Source organism: Artibeus jamaicensis, unplaced genomic scaffold, assembly GCF_021234435.1.
Source record: "Artibeus jamaicensis isolate MK-2021 breed Jamaican fruit bat unplaced genomic scaffold, CSHL_Jam_final scaffold_537, whole genome shotgun sequence".
NCBI lineage: Eukaryota > Metazoa > Chordata > Mammalia > Chiroptera > Phyllostomidae > Artibeus > Artibeus jamaicensis.
In genome coordinates, this window is record NW_026522047.1 from 15,329,612 (window position 1) to 15,351,490 (window position 21,879).

The 21,879-nt window shown below is 41.6% G+C and overlaps 1 protein-coding gene across 4 annotated transcripts in view; it reads right to left on the reverse strand.

Annotated features, from left to right (window-relative positions):
- INPP4B (inositol polyphosphate-4-phosphatase type II B) overlaps window positions 1-21,879 on the reverse strand; it is a 515,731-nt gene that overhangs the window by 236,199 nt on the left and 257,653 nt on the right. For all 4 annotated transcript variants that reach the window (XM_037126042.2, XM_053658182.1, XM_053658183.1 and 1 more), the window contains exons 6-7: window positions 8,262-8,380; window positions 5,957-6,073 (exon numbers count right to left, since the gene is read on the reverse strand). In XM_037126042.2, the coding sequence (XP_036981937.2) occupies window positions 5,957-6,073; window positions 8,262-8,380 (236 nt within the window). The remainder of the gene's footprint in view (window positions 1-5,956; window positions 6,074-8,261; window positions 8,381-21,879) is intronic.

Genomic DNA, 21,879 nt, shown 5'->3' on the forward strand with positions numbered 1-21,879 from the left:
ATTAATTTGAGATGAATTAATTGTAAATGTTAGAACTAGAAAATGTTTTGAAGAAAGACATTGGAGAATATTTTATAGGCCTGAAGTAGAAAAACTTCTGAGGGCACTAAGAGCACTAACTATGAATGAAAAAAAACTCCATAAACTGGATTAATCACAACTAAATATTTCTGATAGAAAAATATATCATTAAGAAAATTATAAGGCAAGCCAAAAACTAAAACGCAAACAAAGCAAAACCAAAATAAACAAACAAAAACCTTGCAAAACAAAGCACTCATATTCACATACATACATTCTTAGAATCAATAATAAAAAAACTTTTCTAAAAAATAAAAGACTTAAACAGACACTTCAAAAAGAAAAGATAGATGAATAGCCAATACGTACAGAAAGGGTGCTTAACATAATCAGTCTGATGAAAATGCAGATGAAGACCACACAGTAAGAACCCACTTCACACCCACTAGCACGCTAAATGAGAGAAATCCACAGTGCCGTGGTCGGCGGCGTAAGTGGAGAATAAAGTTATACAATAACTCTGAAGAACAGCTCAACAGCTTCTAGAAAAGTTAAACACGCATCATAACTCTTCACTGTTTATGCTCCAAAATAAAACAAAATAAAATAGCCGCACAAACACTTGTACTCGACGGCTCATTAACGCTTTATTTGTCGTTGTCAAAACCTAGAAGCAATCAAATGTGTATTGATAAGACAATGAATATCACTGTGGTAAATCACAACAACAGAATATGGTTCAGAAATTTAAAAAAAAAAAAAAGAGTACACTACTCTGTCAGTCAGGAACATGAGTGAATTTCAAAGTCATTAAGTTGAGGAAAAGATACCAGACACAAGAAAGCATATATTATAAGACTTCATTCACATAAATTTCAACAAGCAAAAGAAATCTATGTTGGTATGTATGAGAAATTGGTTGCCTCTAGGTGTGTGGGGTGGCAATTGACTACAAAAGGGTACATGGGAACTTTCTGGAATGCTGGCGATGTTCTAGACCTTGCCTTGGGTTGAGGTTATGTGGTCGTATGCCATTGTCAAACTCATCGACTTGAACACCTAGGATCTGCCTGTTTTATTGCATGTAAATTATACCTCAGTGAATTATAAATATGCTCTCAGTGAATATGTACTACTTGACAACAGGTAAACAAAGTGGAGTGACTTGGGAAAGGCAGCGATGCTTCAGAAGCCTGCGCTACTGCTACCTGAACTCAGGAACTCCCCTGGAGACCACGTCACTGCATGGGCCAGAGCACTCCGAAGGGCAAAGGCCGAGTGAAAGAACAGGTGGAGAACACCGTGGAGCACACATAAAGGAAAGGGAAAATAAAACGAGGGCAGGGGGACCAATGCAAAAGTTCGAGACGTGGACTTAGCCATTCATAACAGGTGATAACAGCTATTTTTTTTAATGAATAGTAGTTGGCTACTTCATTAAAAAATTTATTCAGCAATTAGTTACATGCTTAATTAAAGTACTTAAAAAGTTTGGATATTAGCTCTCTCCCCCAAAATGTCAAATGAACATTGACACTTCTTTCAAAGAATCATTTTTAAGCTACAAATTAGGAATGCTTTTAAAGCGTCACTAAAGTAAAAATGCCATACCATGGGAGTGAAAACAAGGGAAATCCTATAAACAATACATGTATCATAGCATAGCCTGGAAAAATAAAGGGCCTTTGACTTGGCCTACTGAAGTTTTCAGAATCCCTATTTCTTCATCTTTAAATTGGACATCATAATACTTCCCTCCAAAAATGTTTATGGAGATTAAAGAGAAAACTACAGCTAACATTAAACATGGTGCTTTGTATGTACTTAATGATCAGTAATCTCAGCTTCTATCCTCTTACCCATGGCACCATATCTTCTAGCTAGAGAAGGTCAGCTCATAGAATCTGTATCTCAACAGGCTTAAGCTTGTAAGAAGTCAATCAAGAAACTCAAGCCAAGTCCAAGTGTACTAAATGTAAACGACTTTACTTCCCACAGAAAACCATAAAAGTGAACCAGACACTCCTATGTAGGGAATTGTACTAGAACCAAACTGCCTTGGGCATATAACACACAATGCAATAAATTTACACCCAGTCTTGATGAGGTCACGTTTCCTGAAAGGCACAAATGGAGGGTCACTAGTAAATGGTAGTAAAGAATGTCTTAGAACACGTATCTTCACCTGAGAAATGTTCAGTTTGTCATTTCTCATGGGACTCTGACCTGTAAGCTGAACGTCCAGAAGTTGGAAATATATTTACCCCAAGAGCAAAAGAAATGGACCAGTGTGCACGCCTGCAAAACACATTAGAAATTCAAATTTCTGCCACGGACAAAAACAATTCTGGGACCTGATCATGTTTTGCAGATTGATGATGGTCTGAGGCTGGGTGTTGTTAAGACCCTAGTTCACTCCCTTGCATGGGAAGAAGGGCAAAGAGAGACTAATGTTGATGGTGATGTTATGGATGCTTTCCTCCACAAATTTCTCCTTCCTCTGAGTTTTTTTCTGAACCTATTGGAGACCAAGCTTGATTCCATGGGGCTGAACACTGCAAATGATGTGCTAAAAACACTTCTGTCTATGCTGTTTCTGTTTCCAGGAGATTTAAAATAGAGGATACAACCACATACAGCCACAAGACATCGACCTCGCTGTAAGAACCGGGCCCTCATATCCTAAAATTGGCTCTAATTTCAAGCTTTTTGAAGTCCCCACCAAAGAGTGGAATGTTACAGCAGTCCACTTTTAGAAAATAAATAATTTCTTCATGGTGGGAAAAAACAATAAAAAAGTCACTCCGATTCTCATGATGACCCTATCACCCCCATACTCCACTCTCCCAGACCACGACGAGTGGGAAGGATGCAGATGAAGTACGAGGAAGCAACAGTCCTTCTGAAGCAACACGTAGCTCTTCCATTCATTACAATGATTCATTGCATTTCTACTAACCTCAGTAAAATAATCAATCTTAGGTCCAGTTGTATAGAGGAATATAAGAATCACCTAGATAATGGCTGTATCAGAGGCACAAATGACAGTTAATCATTTCTCCTTTAATACTGTGTAAATGAATATGAAATAGCAAACTAACAAATTTATTTCACTGGTTAATTCCAAGTAACCATAAACTCCGTAGGAAAAGACAAACAACTTAGTCATCTGACTCGACCAACTAGAATTCAACCATTATATAAGACCTCACTGTCCTGGGTCAGCCTAACAGGGTCACTGGTGATTAGGATCCCATATTAAAGCTACTTTTAAATACATGCATACAATTCATTAATTTTCTAAAATGCATAAATATACACAACCTCATTCCTCAAGCTTTAAAAGTATTGTGATCTTAAAATACTTAGGTTATTAAGTATTGGTAGTTATAAACTGCACTTTAAACCCACCTCCTGCCTGCCCCTACCCCACCTCCCTCCACCCCAAAGAAAAACTTCAGGAGTGAGAGAAAAAGTGTGGGGATGAAAAGTCCAAGTCCATGGGGAGTATTAGCATATCAATGAACGGTGTTCCTATTTACACTTCCATCCCCAGAGCTAACAGTTAGTTATTGTAAAGAAGAGGTTGTGCCTTAATTAACAGCACTTGGTTAGGGAAAGCTGGTTGCAATTCTCAAGTGTGTTCAAATTTCACAAGTCCTGTTTCACAGCAGGGGTTCCAGTTCATCCAGTCCTTTTGTGTGATGACCCCATCAGAGGAAGTAAGTCTCTAAAAGACCCTAAATAATTAGTTTCCAGAAATAGAACCAATAAAAAAACATAATTAATGAGTAAGCTAATTAACCCTAAAGCAATAAAGTACATGCACTTTGTAAATGAAGACGGCTGAAGGGGACAGAAACAGCATTGGTGTTTCATGTCTCTTAACACTGATGAGTCTGAGACCTTATCAATCCGAGAGTTTAGGGGTGATGCTTTCATTCCTGTAGCAGAACACTTTGCTATCTCTGTCCCTTCCATATACTCTGTCCTGTCTGTGCCTGGGGCCTGTAGGGAAGATTGCATTGGGTCGTGTGCTTGGAAGAACATAAAACCCCATAGTTACTGCTTTGCTTTCCCTGCTATCCTGAGTGTTTCTCTGGTTATTACTCCCTGCACAGTGATACCGCCTCCTCCGCCATCCATCTGAACCCTCTCTCTCTCCTTCCCAACTTTATGATTGTTCCCCGTTCTCTTCATTTCTCTCTCTTCTCCAGGACAGCCATCAATCTGTGCGTGGCCTTGCCCACAATCTATCAAACCTGGTCCAAGTCAGTCCTCTCCTTTTTCACTTGCGGCTTCAAAAATCAAGGAAAATGGAAAGAAAAAACCAAAACTCCCAAGCAAATATTTTTTACAGTTGCCAATGGTAACCCTAATTTCGTGTTGCAAAGTAGTTTTTATTTTCCCCTCTTAATCAAGGAAGTCAGAAATAATAAATATAGTGCCACTTAAGAAAAAAAACAAAGTAAATAAAGAAAAGACTTCAGTTAATCTTCTTTTACTTGGTTTTTCTTACTCGTGAGGGACCGTGGGGCAGCAGCCAAAATAGCAATGAAAGCAACAGCTTACACTTATTAATTAATCTGTATCAGTTAGTCTTCTGAATATGTTACCTATATTACCTCATTTAACCCTCACAACAACCCCACACAGTAAATATTATGAATAAAGAAACAGAGGGACTGAGAATTAAGTCCCCCAGGGTCGCAAAGGGAGTAAATGTAACAGGAACCAGATAGACTACATCATAGACGGACCAGACAACATAATTATTTCTATCAATATTTCACACGCATGCTGTGCATGTAATTAGGCTTTCCTTCCTCACATTTAAAGAGATGACTTTGATGAGTTAACCAAGATGAGTTGAAATTCCTTCAGCATAGAATATTTTTCTCTATTAAACCCTCCCACCCTGCATCTATGTTACATATTTTGTGTAAAGTGTAGAGAGGAAAGGAAGAGCCAGGAGCAAGACAGAAATGCCCAAGTGAAGGCATAGTTTAAAGTGAGCTTTCCCTTGGACAAGGTGCTGTGTCCTAGCAGAATCCCTGAGCTTCATCCAGGATTCTCCTGGAACCCACTGGCCCATCTGCCCTCCAAGTGTCTCCTGGTTTGCGCTTCACTGTTGACCATCAAGACTTCCTGCTAGAACACAGACTGAAATTCATGCTAAAGGGAGAGACTCAAAGGAGAAAGCTAATTTTAAATGTCCTCCTTGTCAGTGCCTACCCAATAGCATTCTCTCCTCCCCAGAAATTTTAAGAAAGGCCTCTCCAGATACTGGCTGGGTGCCTAACTGTCTACCCAGGAGGTCTGGTTCAAGTGGAGGAAGTGTCAGACCAGATGGAAGACTGAAGAATCTATTACCCAAAAAAAAAGCCATTGGAACTTTGATATGACTTCCATGGAAAGAGGACAATTAAAGCTTCTGCCGAGTGCTCTCTATCACGTTTGCTTTGGTGCCAGGAAAAATATCAGGAACCATAGAGGGAATTTCTCTCCATACTTTCATAGAAGAATAAATTGCAAAAGCAGAGTATTTTGTCAATCCCATTTTCGAGTAATTATAATATTCAGACAGTTTTGAACTATTATTTAATTTCTTCTATTTACATTCTAACCATGGTATTACTCTTTCAGCTTCTTAAAAACAACAACAAAACTATAAATCAAGAGATTAGCCAGCCTTCCTGAAAAAGAGGAAAACCAGGTCTGGAAGCTTCTGCTCTTACCCTGTTGCCATTTTGGCACTAAGCCAAATGAATTTGGGGGAAAAAAATCTAAGCAAATTATAAACATAAGACAAGCATCAACACAGTATAAACACCCTCTTTGAAAAAAAAAATGCCCATTACACTTAAAAAAAATTCAAGAGTTTGGAGAACCATAACTTCTTTTCCCAAAGAAAAAAAGAAGTGCCAGCACTTACGGTGTCGTGGGACTTATCCTTGACATCATAGACTGTGAGCTTTATTGTGGTCTCCTCATAGATGGGATACTCAGAGGGGAAGGTGACCCCCGTCAGAAAGAGTGGGTCCCTCGTTCCCTGTAAGGCACAGGCAGACAACGCAGATTCAATGAGGCAGCAACTGCAGTCGGAGCAGGCAAGTGGCACATGAGAATGGAGTAAGGGTGTCTGGGTCTGTTCGCTTTTCTAGGAAATAGTTCCGTGAAGAAATCTGATTTACCAAGTGGTGCTCACCTGCTACAACATGGCCCGAGGCCCCCAGTACTGATGGAGCCGTTGATAGTAAATGCCCTGCTCCTTGTCGGAGCTGCTAACAGCTTGAAAACCAATTTCTCCTTTTCATCATACGCAGAACCCCACTTGGGGGTCAGCTGTCAGTCCATTTAGAATACGTTTACAGGAGAGAACCTGGCACTGATACATATAAACTAAGATATTGACTGATCCGATTAAAATGAAGCCATTTTCTCATAGAGATCCATTTGGGAAGCGTGTGCTGTCCATGTATTCCTTTCTGCAATGATTCCACAGAAGGCCATGCCCTGGTGATGCCCATTTGTTTTTAGATGCTCAGCTCTGTGTTTTTCTCAGATCGATTAGAAAGCTAATGAAAGAAACTAATTATGATGGATCGGGGGCTCTGAAATTACTAGCTCAGGACACAGTGCCTGGGATGTCTCCATGTCTCAGAATTCATTTTTACAGAGCCGGCATCCACCATTACATTTTATACTTGCATTTAAACATCTATACAGGATGGGGCAATTGTAGGTTTGCAGATGTCTGCATGGGAAATACAACAATTAATGAGTACTAATATGAGGATAAACTCTGTTTTCTGTATTCATATGTAAACCTACTTTTGCCACACATGCTTTGCTGTATAGCATTGAGGTGTTTGCTAGAGTTTTATAAACCAGTTGTCTTTGGAAGTTTCTGAAAGCTCAAGTAATTCATTGACTCATTCATTTTTTTCTTCTCTTTATTCAGTAAGTACTACTTCTATTTCTCGCTGTGTTAGACACTTTAGAACAGAAAGTGACCCAAAAAAGCCAAAAACAACTACATATATATATATTCAAATAGAAAAATTTGGAGTTTGTCAAAATAAATCATCTCTTTTCAATTTTGACAATATCTTAAAACTAATGAACTTGGAATAATACTTGAAAATGTTTTCATCTAAATGAACTGTTGTACAATTTCAGTCAAGTGCTCCTTCTATGAATTAAGACTGATTGCGTTTGTTCACCTTCAGCATTCATTACAAACCATGCCAGTCCGGAATCCAGAGTTTCCACAGGGCACATTCTGGGCCGTGCCGGATCTGGGCCGTTCCCATTAGAGAAATGAGAGGCGTGCAGTCTGAATCATTTATTCCAGCAACTGCATGAAGACTCAGGTCAGCACTGAGCCAGCCGGCGCTGAGGCAGCCTCTCGCCGAGAAACACCTCGTTCAAAACAGACAGGGCTCTCAGGTCTAAGAAAAGCAGGCAAAGCTGAGGGGGTTGAGGGGGGTCTTTCTTTAGTCCCAGACGCTCAAATAAGATCTCTCTCTAATTTGCAAAACGTGTCTGATAAGAACTAAATAATCAAAAGGGAAACACTTCCTCTTTTGAATCTGGTCCAACATAATAACAAGTTTCCTCTCGACACACAGTGAATGTTACATTAATAACAATACATGTAAATAGGAAGTCTCTCATCTGGTGAGTAATATTCACACCTTTTGCCTAGAAACATTATAGTTTCTCAAAATCATCATGTACCTTTCTTTGAAAAACATTGTCCTTTAAAAAGACAGACCCAAACACCTGAGCCTATAGTTTCCACAGACAGACTGAAGAATACAGGAAAAAATGAAAAGGGCAAAAAAGCATTTCACAAGTTTGAAACTTCTCTGGGTACTTTACGACTTTCTCCCCACCTCCTGCCCCAATAAACATTCATTTAATTTAAAATTTGTATATATATATATATATTTTTCTCCACTTGCTGTTATACTGGAGGATTCAAAGTAGGAATTTTTCTTTATGTTTACTAAATAAAAATAAGGTCTTTTTTGAAAAAGGCAAGTTGCCTTGTTTGTTTATTCAGGGAAGTTACCAATGCATGCTTAATAAGCTCAGGTACGCTTTTCTGAATGACAAAGGACAGTAACACAGCAAAGCTACAGGCCATGAGCTAACTTATTTCAGCTGTTGCTCAAATCCAGGGGAAGGGGGAGAGAGAGAGAGAGAGAGAGAAATGTGCAGGGCGTGCTCACCTCCACGATCTCCGTGCTGGAGTACCTTGTCAGCCCCTGCGCTGCCGGGTGGACTACGGAGATCTGCACCAGGGTATTCAGCTTCCGATCCCGGACAGGAGCCACCAGATCCTTGCACGCTGGCAGCCGCAGAGGAAAGAGAAAGAAAAGAAACTGACACCGTATCTCAGGGAAAAACTTCTGTCCCGAGTTGGAAGTGAACTTCACTGCGGCGCTGAATGAACTCTCCGGGGACTCGGGCTGACTTTACAGAGGAAGTCCCTTGGAAGTACCTTACAGAAATAGGAAGTCACGTGCTGTGGGGCTGAATTGAGAGTTCATTTCCACTGACCACATTTGTAGCTCTTGCAAGTCTCCGCTGCCCCGGGATCCCAGCTGTAACGTGTGACTATGCACGCACAGCTTTGGGACTTGAAGGACTTGAAATAGTCATTGAACCCTAGCCTTTAATTCACACTCTTAGACTAAGTAAACTGAGTCAGGCCATAGCCAGGAAACCCAGCTGTCCCGTATTGACACTGGTTGGAATGCACACCCTCTCCTTACCTAGCTGCTCCCTAGAGCCAGCCAGCCAGCCTCCTACACTCAGTCATGCACAGGGACAGAAACTGGGCTGGGCAGAGAGGCCAGCCTACCACAGCAGCGCACGAGCCACAGAGAAAGGAGGAAAGGTGGAGGAGGCAGAGGAGGGGTTTAAAAAAAAAAGTCCTCTGTCTGGGATTCCAGCCAAAGTCTGGAAGGGAAAATGTGGAATAAAGACGGGTTAAATGCTTGCCCAGGGGCCACAAGTGTAGGAACTTTCCCTGGAGACACCAGGCTCATATTACAGCCTCTCATCACCTTACCATATTTACTTGAATATTTCCTCCTCCCACATATCATTCTCACAATTTGGCCAAGCAAAATCCCAAATCATATTTCGCTGCAGCAAGCCCAACACCTCCTCTCACTGTGTTTCCTCCTTTGGCTTTGAAACAGGGATTTCACTGCCCACAGCTGCACCTTTAAATATGCTGCGGAGTTTCCTTGCCAGAGGGAGTCAGGTCAAGCTCAGGGGACGGCTTGATGTGCGCAGGGACCCAGAGAACTAGCCCTGGTCCTGGGCTCACAGGGAGAGCAGGCTAGGCTCCCAAGCTTGCCTACCCTAGCCCCTGCCCCTGCCCAGTGCAGAAAGAGAAAACGGGTGCGATTAAGCTACTGGGACAGAAGAACTAAGGCTTAACTCTAAAACTTGAAAGCAAAGGTCATTATCACCTTCCAATTGCTTCCAGAGCATCTCATTTTGCAGGCGTAAAACGGGATAGCAGGAGCTTTGGAACACAACAGGCCTGGTTTTCCTCCAGTGGTACCAGCTAAGCAGTAACTTTTGTGGCCAGACTTCGCTCCTGTAGGGTATTTTCTCATCATTTTTCCTGATTTAAACCACATGCTCCAGTTAAGGGAAGCATGTGGAAAAAATAATAGCTACAGTTTATTTAACCCTCACTATTTTTGAAGTATTTGGGTTCTTATCTCTTTATTCCTCAAAATGGTGCTTTGAATTATTTCAGGTTGACCTACTAGTGGCGAGTGGCTTAGAAATATTAGGCGCTCAGGTCTCCATCACAAGGCCTCCCCAGCCAGTGGCCTGCATCACATACCGGTTGCCCCATTGCCTCCCCTGGCATTGGGAATTCCTCTCCTGCACGGCGGCACTGCCCTTTGGAAGACCCACCACCAGGACTGTTTACTGCCCAACCCAAGACGTCCACAGTTTTTATAAAGTACCGAGGTGAGGTTTCAACCATGTGAACATATCACCGGAAGGGAGAAAAAAGTTAGATTTAGACTTGACTGTATTTGGTGGTTGTTTTGATCATTTCCTCTACTTGCCTTACGAATGTGTTCAATGTGATCACACTGTTGGTTTTCTGCTCAGTGTGCAGCTCTGCCTCCGTTTACTGGTATTGAGCTGCTTCTGATCTGGGATGTTCAAGCCGGAGCCCATTTGTTTCAAAGGCATGCATGCATCTTGCCCGCCTTCTGCTCACAGCCTCATCACCACATCCCTGCCATGTGACACTTTTGCTCCAAATAAGTTATCCCTTTTCTGAGTTCTTATCGGGCTTTGTGGTGGGCTGTGGTTATTGCCCAGAATTGAGCAGCTGTTCTCCCTTTTACCAGAGAAACCCTCAGACTCCCTCCTAGTGAAACACGGAGGAAAGTTCCATTGGACCGAAATATTCTGCCCAAACCAATGTGCAAATCCCCTGCTAGTGATGAAGTAAAAACAATAATAACGGCACTCTGTGTTTCTTGACTTTCTATAACTAAAAACAGAGAACAACAACTCAAGTCATATCTTGGGGTACACATATTTCTTTTCTTCTCAACAACCCAGAGAATTTACTGGTCCCCCACACTGGTGCAGCAAGGTCAGTCAGAATTCCTGAGTATCACAGATTCCCTGTGTCCTAGCTTTGCAACATTAAGTCCAAAACTCTTAGATACTCAATGTCCTCATCTGCCTACCTATTTCTCAGGGGAGACAGAGGTGAGGAAGAACATGTATGGCCTTCTTATGAATAGACTTTCTTTTTTCTATGCAAAATAAAGTTTACTAATATCATTAGACTAATGTTTGCCAACATTAATACCAACATTTAGCAGTATTTAGTACTGTTATTCTGCAAAATAATTTTATTGACTCAGTCACATTCAGACAGCCCCTTAAAAGTTCTCACCAAGCCCACTATTTCTTTGTAAACACCAAACCCAGTACGAGTCACTGCATTTCATAAAGTGAAACCCATACACACCACGGAGCCACACATACTGAAACTGTCTCACTGGACGGGTGATAAATGATGAGTGATCATGGAGAGATTACTCACTTGGTCACATCAAGTCTAATCTGCACAGGAATTACCCAGTAGCCAATAAGAAGCTGGAAAAGTCTGTTTTCAGAAATCAAAAACTACCCTATCGAGTCTGCCAGCCACTGTTACCACTGCTCATTAACCAAGCAAAACTCCGATTTAGAATGACCCTCATAAATGGCCCGCTTCTCCTGTTTTGTTTCGTTTTTTGTTTTGTTTTGATGGTCCTTGAGTCAAATGGGTAGTGACAAATAAAGCCTCTCTACGATCATTCATTCATCAGTGGACTTTTATTTTTATGTTCACTTCTGCCTTTTTACTGGCTTTGTTTTGAACTAAGCTATGTAAAGGTGTTCACAGAACCCAGAAGAGTTAAAACACACAAGATGCTGGTACGTTGACATTCAAATGCCCTTGTGTCCACTGAATGGACAGGTTGTTGTTTTGTTGTAGTTGTTTTACCTAAAGGGGGGAAAATAACAATATAGATGCAATAAGTAATTTTTTCTAAAAAATTATAACTTGAAACATTTCTTTAGGAGAATTAAAGGAGCTATAAGAGACAATTTTCCTGTGAACTCTGCTATAATGACTTGCAGTGTGAAGGTCCACTTTGTATCATTAGAGGCTGAAAGCGAGATGCCTACAGGCATCTCTGGCCCAGATGTGCGCAGGAGCCAGGAGGGTCTCACTCTGTGAGGAAGGACTCCTCCATAGAAGTGCGACCATAAAAACGAATGAAGCTTCAGCATCTCATGGGAAGTCTAGGCATTGAGCCAACCGGAAAGAAAAGGCTGCATCCAAAGGGGAGACCTCCGTTCAAATTTATTGCCTGAAAAAATGAAAGCCCACTGTGGCTCATTTTGAGGATTTGTCACCCAAAGCTTGAAATTCCAGTCTCTGTGTAGGCTAACACGGTAGGAGTCATGTGGAACACGCCTGTGACTAGCCCTGGTCAAAGGACCAGTGGTTGCCAACATCTGCTCTAGAAGCAAAGATACTGCTTGGATTCTTAGAAAGAGAACCCGGGCCATCTTGTGCCCAGAAGATTTTCAAAGAGCTAAGAGTCCAGAAGTTAAAGGCCAGGGTCTTCCAGCTTCTGACAGAGTTAATATTCTGTCTACATAAAAATTCTGCTTTCACGAAAGCTCAGGCTTTGTTTCATTCAGCCATCACGTCTAAATCACACCAAGGCTCTTGAATCCATACAGCCACTCTGTCTTTCGAGTCAGCCTTGGCGGGAAGCCTACAACTGTGTCTTGACTCCTCTGTCAGAGAGCTCAATCCCAGCAACAACTGTTTTGAAGTGGAATGTAACTTTTTTCTTCAGGAGCCTTTGAACACAGCGGCACCAGCCAAATCTGAGGCAGTCCAAGTCCCCTCCAGCCCCCTCCCCCCACCCACAACCCCCTGGATGTGCAGTACACATATAGGTAAAGGTGCCTGCCTCAGGCTTTCACAAGCTATGCTGTGACACGCCCCCCCCCACCGGCCCAGGGCAGCGAGAGGTCCCTGTGGACTCCGACCAGTGGTATCTTTCCCTTTAAGAGCTCCGTCCTCTGTAAAGTCAGGTTATTTTCTTGCCTCCAGTCATTTCATCTGCCCTCTTGCCCTTCGGCGTTAGTGGCAACTAACCTCCATTTATCCTCTTTCCTCCAGGACAAAGCAATGGCCACAGCAGAGATGAAGGTGGAGCACTTTAATCAGACTCTCTACATCTCTACCATCCCATTCTCTAATTAGCCAAAGGAAAGTGAGGCTCAGAGGGGAAGCCACACAGGACAGCGATACAGGATAAAGGAATATTTTATTTTAACTTGAGATAAAATTGTATTTGAAGCCTGGATCTAGCCTAAAAAGCTATATACCTTAGAGATAAATGACTCAATCTCTTTGAGCCTCTATTTTCTTATCTGTAAAATGAAGTAAAAGAACAAATTTCATAGATTTGTTGTAGATATCACATGAAGTAAAGTATGTAGAATGTAGATGCCCTTGAAGTTATCATTAACATGAATATAAACATAGCTGTGCATTGACACAAAAACATACTTTATCTGATATTCTTGTGACAATTATGTGCTCAAGATATTCCAGATTGGTCCTGATTTTGCATAACTTTATTCTTTTTCAACAAAAGCATGTATCTGTATCTGTGACCTTTTTGTACCTTCTTGTTTCCATATCAGTAAGGAAAAGAAGTAGAAAAACTCTACACTGGATTATTTGTTAAATTCAGAAATCATAGGTGTCATTCATGCATCACCTTCTGTGCCACCAAACAGGCATCCTCACACTGGTTACTTTCACCAACTGAGACACCAAACTTGGCAGAAGGCTTTCTTTTCTGTCTGCTCTCAGATGTGCTACACACGAGTGGTCAACTCACCCTCTAAGCAGGGGTTTAGCTAGGAAGTAGTTACTTTCCTCTGAGGATAATGGTCCGCAGGGAGGCATTATGTTAACAACTGAAGTGTCCCATGGGCCATGGACAGACTTGCCCTTCTGCTCTGTGTACTTCCTTCATCAAAGTGGAAGACTGTTAATTTTAATAAAGCTTCTTTTCCTTACAATTAAAAGGAGATGTTACAGATAGATGTCAATATACCCTGATGAAAGCATACCTTTCATTCTCTTTAAAGAATACTCATAAGGAACATGGCAGACTCCCTCAAGGACAGATAGGGCCAAGGTACAGAGGACAGGAGTCAGTTGGAACAGGAAGCGGCCATATTCAAACAGGATTTTAGGGAAACAACTACCCGGCTTCCAGCTTCCTCAACATTACCATTCTTACCTTACACCACTAAATCAGCCACTTCCCTAAGGCTGTGGGGTGGCTCAGGCGCTTCCAGCCTAGAACACAGTTTTCTATTTACTTTTCAGATTCTTAATATTTGGTCATGTTTCTAAAAAATGTCACATATATCCTGTTCCTTGTACTTCAGAAAATTAGATGCCACTGATCAAGTGACATGCCAACTGGGTTATGTTTCCAGTGCAATAAATCACTGGACTTCAGTACATGGTTCCCCAGTTTCCATTCTGTACCAGTGATTACACCTACTTTAAACTAAGTTATATCACACATTAAAAGACACATGTAGCACTTCAAAAGCCTAATATCCTCTCTTTCTAGTTACTTTGCCATTAAATTTCTTCTGCCTTCCTGTTGTTTTTTTAATTCTTTTTTAAGACCACAATCTTCTGAAGAGTAGGGTCTTCACCTCTAAAGTTCGGAGCTCCTGATGGATTCAGAAGACAATACTGCGTCCATCCCAGAGTACTGCAGTCCATAGTTATTCGGTGGAGTGTAGTTAATGACTGATTGCACCGCCTGACACTAACATCCACACAATGAAAATACTCCGAGCGGTTAATACTATTCACTCTTGAATATTTCCTTCAGGCTATTTCTTAGGAAAATGTGGCTGTATATGACGCTGAGCTGATGTATACTCATTCATATATATCCTTCCACTTCATTCTATAGTTTCTGTAGAATCTCTAATAAGAGTCTCTCATTGATTGAGCTGTCACACCTTGCTCTCCACATTCATTTAAGCTTATTTCCAACTGACCAAGCCTATTTTCTATAGTTTTTCTGATTTGGTATTATCCTTTTGTGCTCTCTGCTATCTCCAACTTCCTCTCTAGCATGTTTCTCTCATCAGCCTGAAAGGTGAAGTTGTCGAAGTTATCTCTTGCATATTCATAAGACCTGGGACTATTAGAGCCAGGAGTACACCTTTCTTAACAAACCACAGCCTCTCCCTTCAGTTAAGTAACCATTTGTTAAGTCTTCATAGAAATAAACCAAAAACGTGTTATTTTTCCCCTTCGCTGCTGAGTGGAAGGCTTTAATTAAGACACACTTCCTGAAATAATACATGAACTACACAGAGCTGCCTACACAAGCAATGTTTTCTTTTGGAAAAAGAAAAACATATAAAAGTTGGTGTGGAAAAGGTGATTTTAAAATGTGGAATTATATTTTTTCTTTTTCTTAAGGTACTGAATTCAAAATATTAATATTTCATATGTAAAAGTAGGTGCTTTCGAGGAAAATAAATATAATCACATCACCTGAAGAAACAGCATTAATTTTAGGCTTCCAGCAAGTCAGAGGGTAAAATGTAATTCAGTATTTAACGTTCAAAGATAAGAAATCAACCCAAAGGCCCTGGCTGGTGTGGCTCACTGGACTGAGCACTGGATTGCGAAGCCAAGGGTCTCCAGTTCGATTCCCAGTCAGGGCACAGGCCTGGGTCCCAGCCCAGGTCCCTGGTAGGGGGCACTCAAGAGGCAACCACACATTGACGTTTCTCTCCCTCTCTTTCTCCCTCCCTTTTCCCCTCTCTCTCTATAAATAAATAAATGAATTCTTAAAAATCAACCCACAGAATCAACATGCACACACAGACACTCTCACACACAGAAAATGACTAAATAAAGAAAGCCAACTACTAAAAGAATACCTTGCACCTACTAAAATACTGCTAGACTTTTTGCTCCTCCACTGCCACAGTGAAGTGCTAATATCACACAAATTTAAAATGACACACGAAGCTCCCACAGAACATGGGGGTGGGGAACAAAGAGCACAGCGGACCGCGTGCCGGCCGCCTCTCACTTCCCTCGTGTGAGCTCTCGCGCAGGACAGCGGCGTACCCACTGCCGCCTCATTCTTCTGCGAGCTCCATATCCATGTTTTTGACTAATCAGTCAGATTCATAGATCACAACATATGGCTCCATTTATTTATCCATCTATCTATTTATTTATTTATTTATTTATTTATTTTACTGATAGCTCAGTATTAGGCAGCCCCGAGTTAATGTTTTGTCAATAACATCATTCTGCTCAGTCGTGATTTCAGTTTGCAACAAAAATTTTACGACTCTCAACACTATAATAGAATTCAAATAAAACTTTGAGGCAAGGACAAGGCTAATACCATAGGGAGAAAGCAGATGACAGAGTTATGGAGGAATACAGGCAGTAATTGGCAAGAGGGAACTGAAGGGATTTTATTAGAGAAATACCGCTGCTCTAGAATTCTTGCTACATTGAGATTTGAGCACCACTGCTCTTAAATTTCGTTTCAATGGATTTGAGTATAAATTAAATGGATCTCTTCAACATGAAAAGCTAGATTCAGAAAAAGAGAAAAGGGTCTGGAAATAAAATGTGTTACTTTTCCCCCCATAACAATATAAAAGCATGCCACCATATTTCATAGGCATCTGTGTGCGTTGAATAAAAACATGTTGGCCTTTTTTTTTAAGTGGCTAAGAAAATGACATTTGCTTCTTTAGTTGGGGATATTTTACATACTAAAATAAACTACCCACTGAGTAGCACAGGTCAATTTAAGTATCTATGAAGAATCTAGAGAGAGAGAAACAGGAAACCGCTGCCTAGAGCAATGGTGCTCTCAGGAAATGCTCTGTTGTTTTTCCTGTTCCGGAGCAATGGAGAGGTCAGCTGTGGGGAAGATAGTACGTTTGCTAATGAAAAGAACAAATGTGTTTACTGATGGGCACCTAGGTTGCTTCCAACTCTTGGCTATTGTAAATTGTGCTGCTGTGAACATTGTGGTGCATAGGTTCTTTGAAATTGATGTTTTAGGATTCTTGGGGTATAATCCACAATGGAATTCTATGCAGCAGAGAGAAAGAAGGAGCTACTACCTTTTGCAACAACATGGATGGAACTGGAAAGCATTATGCTGAGTGAAATAGGCCAGGCATTGAAGGACAAATACCATATGATCTCACCTTTGACAGGAAGCTAAAGAATAAAACAAACAAGCAAACAGAATAAAAACAAAGACACTGAAATAGAGAACAAGTGGGCAGCAACCAGAGGGGGAGAGGGAAGGGAACTTAAGGGGAAAAAGGGGGGAGGGATTTTGAGGAACAAGTATGAAAGACACAGAGATGAGGACTGGGGGGAGGGAGGGGGGAGGATGGGAAGGCAGGGGGGAGACCGGGCGGGGGGGTGGGGTGGGATGGGAGAAATAGATTTAAAAAAAAATGTACTTGAAAAGTAACTAAATAAAATTTAATATTAAAAAAAAAAGAACAAACGTGGTCCGTGGCTCGTGTAGCTCAGTGGATTGAGCGCAGACCTGCGAACCAAAGGAGAGTGGTTCTATTCCCAGTCAGGGCACATGCCTGGGTTGCCCAGCAGGGGACAAAGAGAGGCTTTATCAACCATACATTGATATTTCTCTCCCTCTCTCCTTCCCTTCCCCTCTAAAGATAAATAAATAAAACCTTTTTAAAAAAGAACAAATTTGGCCTAAATCAGAATTGTTAGTACCAGAAAACTCCCATTCTCCAGTTTATCAGGGCTCCCTCAGCTTCTTTCATGTCAAGCCTCCAAAAATTCTATTTAGTCTTATTTTCATGAATATTCCCTAAGTGGCTGAGACTCCATTTTCAAGCCAATGAACGAAAACCGAGTCTGTGCTTGTGTCTCTTCCAGCTGGGACACCCCACACTAAATGCGGTAACCCCCAAACTGGTCTGGCACCATCGCCTCACGCTGCATACACACTTGGCTCTGGGCGCGTGTGTTCCAAGTGCACACTCCGCTTCAGGCACAAGTGCTTGCCGCTTCTGCTGTTCTTTTCAATAGGAACAGATGGGCTACTTAAGAAAGAATGAAATGTTATTCCAGGAATGGTGCCTCTGAATACTAAAAGAAATACCTCGTGAGTCAGTAATGGAAATCTGTAGTGTCAGAAGCAGGACTGCAGAAGTGAGAAGAGACAATCACTTTTTCCAGCACTACCAGTTTGACATGAGCGGCAACAGGATTCCCATTCTAGACAAGCACAGAACTCACCAGGGGATCCAGCAGCCCACGTGGGTTAGTGCAAAGAGGCTGCTTCCCTGATTTACTTCCAAACATAAAGGCAAGGCCATCGTGGAGACAGTTACAGGAGGCGCGGCAGAAAAGTCAGGCCCCCAGTCACCAGAGATGGACGGCTGAGACACAAGCTCAAATTTGTTGACCTCCAACTGAGGATGATGTTTTGGGAGTGTTTGGGGGTGTGAGAAAGAATACAGGAAATGAAGGAGCCTGGAATGTTGCCTTCAGGGCTCGACGGGCTGCGGAGAGACCCTGAGGTCTGCTTGTCCGGACAGGAAGTATCAATAGTAAGCAACCCAGGAAGCAGTTACTCAGTCTGGATGGGTTCACACACAACAGGCTGATTCAAGGTCTGGGTTCCACCCAATCCTGGCCGACGTAGCTTTTAGACACGCTTTCCCAAGCCGAGGTGCTTTTGAAGAATTGCAACACATGTATGGAACCTAAAAGCTTAAATGTGAGAAGATGGTTCTTAAATTAAGGTAATTTAAAAATTCTTTAGTAGTTTTTTTCCTATAAATGTTTTGGGCTCAGGAATTATATGTGGGATTATTAGCTGCTTTTTATGAAATTGCTTTCTCTCTAATGTCAACTATCTTACAAATCGACTTAAAGTATTACACCAAAGCCCTACATAGAGTGGAAAATAAAGGCCAAGGGATGGAAGAATGGAAGCAATAGATGGTTCTAAAAGGATAATTATCCTCCCATTTTATTGTTTCTACCTAGAACATTCTTTGAGGGAGGACAGGTTTCAAAGAGCTTGAAAAAGATAACTCCTGTTTTTTTCAACTCTCTTGAGTCAATCATATGTGCGATTTTCCTGTAGAAAAAAGGAGACTCTCAATATTCATGTTCAACATAGGGCTTTAGGGGTGTCATTTCTTCCATCATAAGATGGTTGACTCACAGGAAATGAAACAAGGCTGGTACAGATAAGCTGAAGCTAGAAATGACTAGTGATCCCGGAGACATGAGACAAGAGGAGGAAGACAAGTGGGTCTGCAGATGAGAAAACAAATGCGGAGTAGCTGTAGGGCACACGGGGTCCAACATTCAGAGCAAAAGCCTCAAGTGTAACACCATGTCGAAACAACGTGCCTCAGATAACTTGAAAGTGGGAGAGAGTGGTTCCACAAGAATCTGAATTTGAAGGGAACAAAGAGCAAGTCTCCGAATATTCGGGATCTCCACGGAGAGTAGCTCAAACCCGAAGCTCAGCAGAGTGTCTGCTAGGGGAACAGAGAATGCCTCAGAGTGCCAGCTACACAGGAAGTTTCAGAACAAAGGGGAGCAGATTCCACTGCCCATGTTAAATGAAAGAAGAAACACCTTCTCAGCTCGTCCAGGACATGTGGTAGAGCAGGTAAGACAGGAATACTAGGCACCTTCTATTTGAAAGTCTCCATGGCAGTGTTTGCTTGCTCTGCATAGAAAACACCCAAAGGATCAGGGTCATAGACTACATTCCTGACTGTGTGACTTCAGCTTTGTGATGCTGTCTCAGTGTCCCCATTTGTGATCTGGAAATGGGAACCATAATTATAGTTATTCCCACTGAGTGCTTTTGAAGAGCCAATTAAATATATAAAAAAGGATGTATTCAATTCCTAACAATGCATTAATAAAGCACCTCTCACTATCATACATGTTAGCTTCAACACCCTATGAAATAGTAATTATTATCCACAACTTACAGATAAGGAATCAGAGTTTGAGAGGGTATGGGATTAACCCAAGATAATAATTGGAATAATACCATTAAGAGGTCATGTAGGTACCTAGCACCATTCTCTGTGCTTTAAGTACACTGCCTCACTCAATCCACAAAACCACCCCATAAAGAGAAATTGTTCAGAGTTGCACAAGCAGCCAGTAGCAGAATCAGGATTCAAATACTCTCAGGATGGCAGCTCAGCTCACACTCTCAAACGCACCCTTGTGCTGCCTTCTCTCAAGGCTACACGCCCTGGGCTGAAACATGACCTCAAATCTCCGGACCCCACTTCACTGCTACTATTTTAGTTATGTGCTGTGCTTCTCACTATCTGTATACGTACCATATTTTCCTTTGTATAATGTGCACCCACATTTTTGGCCCAAGCTATCAGGGCAAAACATATTTCACTCTAATTTTTTCATTCCATTTTACATTTATATGTAAAACCAATTATTGTATTCCAGGCTATTATTTTGCATATGGATATCATTATTGCTTTCTAGAGTTATACTTTTAATGCATAGGCATAAATAAAAGAAGTAAAAACATTTATATAGATACAGAATTAGTCCTACCCATGTATAGTGCACATTCTTATTTTTTCCTCAAAAATTTGAGCAAAAATTACCCACTATACACTGCAAAAAAAAAGTGATGTTCTTAAGAGCATCTCCAGAACAAGACTGTTGTGTCCTGACGCTGAAACCTTACTTTGTAAAGAATTGTGGGCGTAAAATTCTACACAGCTAAGCAATCATTAGCTGTGCATCCTAGCTCCAGACCCCCTTATTCAGCTCAGCCTATGCCTGGTTCTTCCTGTCAGTTCTCTCCAGAAGAACCCTAAGGGCTGCAGGGTTCTATCCTCCCTCATGTAACTTATTCACAACAAAACATTGGTTAAATAATTGAACTCCTTGAGGAATGTAAAATAATTGCTTTGTACAAGTAATGGTATTAGTAATAATTAGAAAACGTTTCAAAGGTGTATGTACATATATACATTTATTTTATGAAGAAATGCGAGAGGAACAGAGCGAAGGCATCCACGCAGGCACACAGTTCGTGACTATTCACTGACCGTCTAAATGTGCCCAACATGACGCTGGGGGACAGGTCCGCAGCAGTGGACAGGAGCACAAGTTCCCTATTTTATGAAGCTTATAATCTCATGGGTCATAAAGGTTAAAAAAATAATTTAGCGAACATGTTAAACAGGGTGGTTAACATGAGAATTTGAGGGGAGCGTGGATCAGGAAAAGCTTCTCTGCCGAGGAAACTGTGAGCTAAACATGCCAAGGAGCCAGCTTGGGGGTTGGAGGGAGGCAACAAATGCAGAGCCTCAAAGGTGCGGCCTGTTTGAGAAGCAACAAGACCAATGGGGTGGCAGCACGGTGAGCCAGAAGACTGGCACTGGCGAGGCGACGCTGGCATGAGGGAAGCAAGCCACTGAAGGATTTTAACTAGGGACAGGCAGTAATCACGTTTATATATTTTACAGATTGTTCTGGTTCTTCTGGCAGAAGGGACTACCCAGGGGCAAGAGCAGATGCAAGGAGACCCGAAAGGACGCCCCTAACGCGCCCTAATTGGCCAGGTAAGAGCTGATAACAGCTTGGAACTGAACGATAGCGGTAGCAGTGGAAAGAGGTGTCCCAATTCAGAACAGTTTCAACATAAAAATTACAGGGCATGATGGATTTGATGTGAAGTTTGGGGAAAAGAAGAACCAAGAAAGATTTATAGTTTGGGGATTTGCCTAACTGACTGAATGGTGATGTATTTTACAGAGATGGGCATCGAGGGGTAATAAAATGTTTTGAAGGACAGAAATGGAAATCAAAAAATCAGGTTTTAACTTGACTTCAAGTTTAAAAACCTTCCTAGATGAGCCAGTGGAGGTATCTACTAGTCAGCTGGAAATGGGAGTAGGGAGCTCCATGGGCAAAGGGGAACAAGAGTTACAAACTTGGGAAACAAAGGCCCGTAAATGTTATTTAACATTTAAGTTTGAAATCACTTAGAGCAAGAGCATGTTGAAGTTTTGACCTGGGATGGCCATTTTGCTCAAACTGACTTCTGCCACCTCTGTCACTGGTAAAGTAGAGGTCACACAGGAGTAGGGGGCAGAGCACTTGAAAAGTCTGGGGCTTTCTCCTCC